At 57.4% G+C, this 6237-nt stretch overlaps 1 protein-coding gene across 1 annotated transcript; it reads left to right on the top strand.

Moving 5' to 3' along the window:
• Positions 1–466: 466 nt before the first annotated feature.
• HTR1A (5-hydroxytryptamine receptor 1A) lies at positions 467–3863 on the top strand. Its single transcript, XM_068667125.1, has one exon. The coding sequence runs from the start codon at positions 902–904 to the stop codon at positions 2141–2143; it is 1242 nt and encodes a 413-aa protein (XP_068523226.1). The 5' UTR covers positions 467–901; the 3' UTR covers positions 2144–3863.
• Positions 3864–6237: the final 2374 nt, after the last annotated feature.

Here is a 6237-nt window from a genome sequence, read left to right as displayed (position 1 = left end):
GGCGAGAGCAGAGCCCCGCGGGGGTCGGGGGTCAGTGGTGCGACCCCTCAGAAAGTGCAGGCGGCCCCGCCACCGGGAGAGCCCGGTAGAGCCGCCCGGTGCCCCGTGCCCTGGGGCCGCCGCCGCCTGCCTGCTGGTGGCGATAAGCGCCCCCAGGCGCCCCAAGAGCCCCGGCACCCCAAAGGCGGCGGGCAGCGCTGGCGCATGTTGTGTCCCCCGACCCCAGCCGGCAGCACCTAGCCGCAGAAAGCCTCCCCCCGCCTCGCACAGCCCGCACCAGCTCCGGAGCCGGTCCCGAGGGGAAGTCCAGAGTCCTCACTGCCCGGGGCGGAGCTGTTGGGAGGAGATTTGGAGGCAGAATTGCGGGGGCGTGGTGGGTGTCCCTGCAGTGCCCCCTCGGCCGGGGAGGGGGCGGAGGGGAGTCGCGGACACCCCTCCGGCCCGGCTCCCCGGCGGTACGATAGAGACCCAGCGAGACCCCCCCCTCTCTCCCCCGTGACGGGCGGGATGGAGGGGGAGGACGGAAGGGGAGGGGAAGGAGGGAGGGAGCAAGCGAAGGGGGGAGAAGGGAGGCAGGGCAGTAAGGAGAGGCGCGGGAGAGCGGCGGAGCGAGGGGCAGCAGCGCGGCGAGCGGCGGCCGCGGGAGGGCCGCCCCCGCCGCCCGGGGCTGGGCGCTGGGCAGAGGCAGCGGTGATGGGCGGGCGCGGGGCGGCTCCGCCAGCCGCCGTCCTCCGAGCCTCGGCCGCCTCCCGCCGCGCTATATAGGGGAGGGAGGGGTGTCGGGGGGGCCCCGGCGTGGCCAAAGCGCACGGGGCGGCGATGCCTCCTGCCAGGGGAGCGCACAAGTGACCGGCGCCTCTTCCCATGCCCGTCTCCTGAAGCGACCCCCCCCCGTCCCGGCATGGATGTGGCCAACAACACTACCTCCCCAGAGCGCTCCCCCGAGGGGGCAGGTGGCCCCGGCCTCGCCGAGGTGACCCTGGGCTACCAGCTGCTCACCTCGCTGCTCCTGGGCACGCTCATCCTGTGCGCCGTGAGCGGCAACGCCTGCGTGATCGCGGCCATCGCCCTGGAGCGCTCCCTGCAAACCGTGGCTAACTATCTCATCGGCTCGCTGGCCGTCACCGACCTCATGGTGTCCGTGCTGGTGCTGCCCATGGCGGCCCTCTACCAGGTGCTGAACAAGTGGACTCTGGGGCAGGTCACCTGCGACATCTTCATCTCGCTGGACGTGCTGTGCTGCACCTCTTCCATCCTGCACCTGTGCGCCATCGCCTTGGACAGGTACTGGGCCATCACGGACCCCATCGACTATGTCAACAAGAGGACTCCCCGGCGGGCCGCCGTGCTCATCAGCCTGACCTGGCTCATCGGCTTCTTGATATCCATCCCGCCCATGCTGGGCTGGAGAACGCCCGAGGACCGCTCGAACCCCGACGCCTGCACCATCAGCAAGGACCACGGGTACACCATCTACTCCACCTTCGGCGCCTTCTACATCCCGCTGCTCCTCATGCTGGTGCTCTACGGCCGCATCTTCAAGGCGGCCCGCTTCAGGATCCGCAAGACCGTCAAGAAAGCGGAGAAGAAGAAAATCGCCGACACCTGCCTCACCCTCTCCCCGGCCACCCTGCAGAAGAAAAGCAACGGGGAGCCCGGCAAGGGCTGGCGGCGGACTGTGGAGCCCAGGACCGGCGCCTGTGTCAACGGCGCGGTGCGGCAGGGCGAGGACGGGGCAGCCCTGGAGATCATCGAGGTCCAGCGCTGTAACAGCTCCTCCAAGACTCACCTGCCGCTGCCCAGCGAGGCGTGCGGCTCCCCGCCGCCCCCCACCTTTGAGCGGCGCAACGAGAAGAACACGGAGGCCAAGCGGAGGATGGCTTTGTCCCGGGAGAGGAAGACTGTCAAGACCCTGGGCATCATTATGGGCACCTTCATCCTCTGCTGGCTGCCGTTCTTCATCGTGGCGCTGGTCCTGCCCTTTTGTGACAGTAAGTGCTACATGCCCGAGTGGCTGGGGGCAGTCATCAACTGGCTGGGCTACTCCAACTCCCTCCTCAACCCCATTATCTATGCCTATTTCAACAAAGACTTCCAAAGTGCTTTTAAGAAAATTATCAAGTGCAAATTCTGCAGGCAGTGAAGCCCCCCGCTCCGGGACAGGGCAGCGGCGGCTCCTGCCCCTGGCTCCCTCCCGCCTGCCCCCCTCAGCAGTGCGCCCCCCTCCCAGACCCTCCCCAGCGCCGGTAGGAGGCCGGGGGGCGCCGGGACCTCCCTCGCAGAGCGCCCTCGCCCCTCGCCCCTCCGCCGATCGGACAAGGGCCGTGCCGTGCCGTACTGTGCCGGGCAGGGCAGAGCGGGGCTCCGCCGGGAGCAGCGAGGTGTCAGGATGCGGCCGCCGGGGCTGCGCTGCCGCCTCCTTCCCTGCTGTCATTCTGGGTAGGCTTTAGGGTTTTGCAGGTCGTTGCTTGTGGTCGCTGTAAAACCACGGCGTCTGCCCGAGTAGCATCGGTAAAAATAAACCACCCTATGCAGAACACCGCCGTGTCGGGCTTTTTTACTGGATTTAATAGGAGGCGGCGGTGGGCTCCGAGTCCGACCTCGCTCTGGCGCTGTGAGTGAGGAGGCTGAAGGCGACTCTCCCAGAGGAGGAAGGGGCTTTGGGCTTGAAACCGCCACGGGGATTTATTTACTTGGGGGAACTGAGACAGTGGTTTGTAACCTTGCAAGGTACTTCCAGCATCATTCCCTCTGCCTTATGTGTGTGTAACAGCTCTCCTGCTCTGTTAGGACCTTCCAGTTCATCGGGCTTCCCTTGGTTACACCGCGGGGAGGGAACGGGCAGTTCCCATGTCTCATTACATGGAGATGTGTATTTTTTTAAAATGCCTTGGAAAAGCTTGGCGCTGTGAGACCGTCTCTGAGTTCACCGCGCACGCGGCGGCACAGGGAGTTTGAACAGCCGGCAAGTAGCATTTCTTTTTATTTCTTCTTTTTTTTTTTTGATCTTTTTTGAAGCCGCTTGAAAGTTTCTCCGGAGACTTTGCTGTTGTTTCGTAGGCAGCCAGATGCGGCACACTTTGCTCGGGAAAACAGAAAAGAAAACAAAACAAAACAACAACTAAAAAAAAAAAAAAAAAAACAAAAAACTAAAACAAACACAGCAGAACTAACCAAACCGGTCAACCAAAACACTGCCATGTGCTCCGTGGCAGCAGGGGAGGGGCTGACAGCATCCCGGCGGCAGCCGCAGGTGGCGAAAGCGACATCTCTCAGCGCAGCATGGAAAGGGGCGGCTCTCTCCTCCCCCGGGCCAGCCCCGGCAAGGGTAAGAACGACCACCCCCCAAAAAACAGAGCTGCGGCCAGAAGCAGGCAGTGCCACTGCGGTGCCAAGGGCAGGGAGAGGAGAGCCCCCACCTGGCTGCTCCCCGCGGCGGCTCAGCGAGCCTCCCCCGGCAGGGGCTCCCCCCTCTCCATGTAATCCCAGCTGCTTCGCCCCGGGCTGCTTCCCCGTCCCCTTCCCCGCCTGGCCCTGGGTGGCGGCAGGACGGCAGGACAGAAAGCCCAGCCCGCCCTGACACCCTGCCGGGACCCCTGCGACGGGCCGCCTGAACGGAATGCTTGACCAAATATATATACACATAGATATTTTCCTGTTTAGTTTGGTGTAATCTATGTTAACTGTAGGCAAAAGGGAATGTTAAGTCTGCGCGTCGCGTGAATGTAAGTGTCCAGTCGTTTCTGAACTTTAACCGCTTACATTAAACGGCAATAGTGCTTTTAACAGCCTCGGGGATATAGCTGACTTTCTGAAAACCTTATTCGACCTCATTTTCGCAATTAAAGTGGTTTCTGCTCTTACCTCCGCTTTGATCTTTCCTAACCACGTGTGTCCCGGGCGTTCTCGCAGTGCCACAGCGCCAGCAGCCTGCGCAGCCTGTAGCGGCTTAGGGAGACCAGACCTGCCCCGAGTGCCAGTGCTCGGCTATTTCGGGACCAGGAGAGGGGTCGGGGCTCGGCGGAACCCTCGGGGTGGCCGGGGGTCCACAGGGAGCCTCCAAACTGCGAGGCTTGCTCCTCCCGCTGCCTCCTCCCTACAGCCACGCCGGCTCCTGCGAGCCCATTTCTGTTCCGTTCTGCAGTTTTTAACCCCAAACCTCACTGCGAACGTCCCCCCCCCCCCCCCCCACACACACACTTCTCCCGAGCCGCTCCCTTCCTCTGCTGACCCCCACCCCGCTCCCAGGAGCGACAGACAGGGGGACGGAGGGGGGGCAAAGACCCCAAACCGGGCCCGCGGGCTGCGGGGGTCCCATCCACCGGGAAGGAACTGCGGGGCTGGGGGGTGCAGGGCCCTTCGGCTTGCACAGAGGGGCGAGGCGTGCTTTCCCCCTCTGGCTTTGCCAAAGGGGATGGCACATGCGGGGCGGCTCAGGCCGGGCAGGACACCCGCAGACCCCTTCAGGCCCCCGCATACACTCGCCGGCTGCCCCCCAGCACAAGCCGCAGCAGAAATATCGCCCCTGAACTCGGTGGAGACCTGAGCAGTTTTAAATTGAACCCTTTTCTGTTTCTGCAGCATGGGGGAAACAGCCTGTTTTCAAAGACGGGTATTTTGTTTCTGGGCTGCAGTTTTCACATTGCTAATTTGATATCCACTAAGATTAAAACAAAACAAAGCAAGCAAATAGAGAACTTAGAGTTTTTAAAAGGAGGCATCAATTCTATACTGAATCAATATGTGTACTTGGTTGCGGTATTGGATTTGCTCCACTAATGACCAACCTCCTCTCAGTTTAGAAAACTTCATTTTAGTTTTAAGAGGTCTATGGAAGCTCAAGCAATGAATATCTAAAAATCCAAATAGAAAGCAAAAGGTTTTATGTTTCAAACAGTGCCACAGAAAATTGAGTTTTAACAACTTGAGTCAATTGTGAATCCAAAGGACAGACATAGATATGAATGCTTTACCCCTTTCTTCCTTTAAAAATGCTTCTTTAGACTGCTGTAAAATGAGAAGAAAGTGTCTCAGAATTTCCGCTGCTCTGTGGCTCCTGTCCAGGCAAAGCTGGGGCCTGGATCCATGTCTTACAAGAGGTACTGGCAGAGATCTCTCTGAGTACCACACTTATACTAGCCAAATGCACTTACAGTTAGGGCAGGGGAGGGGAAGGGGTAGAAGAAAGGGGAAGATATACTGGAATCATCTATTTTGGATCAAACCACAAAGTGACCGACTAGTCTGTTAGTCTATTTCACCTATTTATATATATGAAACTGTTTAATATATATATATATATATTTTTTTAATATAAAATTTCCCTGTGAAATATATAAGACTCCCTACTGTCTTCTGACATTCTTATTCTGGCAGAAACATGCTATAGGCTGGTAAAAACAAGAATAAAATCCCTCAAAAGAATGCCCCACAGTATCATCACAGTTTAAAGGAAAAAAAACAACAACAACAACCAACCAAACAAACAAAACCACAGTCTTTGGAATCTACAGTTTCAAACATTGCTCAGGGCAACATTGTGAATCTTATATTAAAACACATAACCAAGCAATTCAGCCCGCAGAGAGAAGAAACGGAAAAGGATGCTGGGAGAGAATTTCAGTTTCATGGCTGCTCAGAGAAGAATTTTTAACAGTGTGGGTAAGTATTACCTCTTAGATATGTCTGGAGAAAATCCAGAATTACTATCATGTAGCACGGGAGCAGTCCTAGTGGGGGCTCTGTGAAATCTAAAAATGATCATACTTCTCATACTTTCAAAAAAATGCTCGGTGTAGTTATTGCATCTTCTGAATGGCTGGATCCCAGCCCAGTTCACTCTGCTGGGTCTATGTTGTTGTGAGCCTCACCTTATCTTGCTGCCTACAGCTGAGCCCTGTTTTCTTAGAGTAGTCAGCATGACTTCCAGCCACAAAAAGGGGCAACTCCATGGTATGAAGTTCCTTCTGTTAGACTGGAAACAACAACAACAAAAAATGTTGCAGGAGCCTTTCCATAGTTAGCACATAGAAAAACTATTTGGCTTAGTGAAGTGGCTTCTTAACTTGGGCACTGGCTGAGAGATTCATTGGTGTTTTCATGCATCTTTCAATAAAGAGTAAAGGAAAATTCTCAGGCATGCAGATGACCACAGACACAACCCTTGCAAACACTTACATGTGGCCACAAATCCCAGCCTTGCAGATGCCTGTGCCAAGTTAGTTTGGCAGGCTGTCA

Source organism: Anas acuta, chromosome Z (genome assembly GCF_963932015.1).
Source record: "Anas acuta chromosome Z, bAnaAcu1.1, whole genome shotgun sequence".
In the NCBI taxonomy this organism is placed as follows: domain Eukaryota; kingdom Metazoa; phylum Chordata; class Aves; order Anseriformes; family Anatidae; genus Anas; species Anas acuta.
The sequence above is the reverse complement of the archived record's forward strand: the minus strand, read 5'-3'. Positions and strand labels throughout refer to the sequence as shown.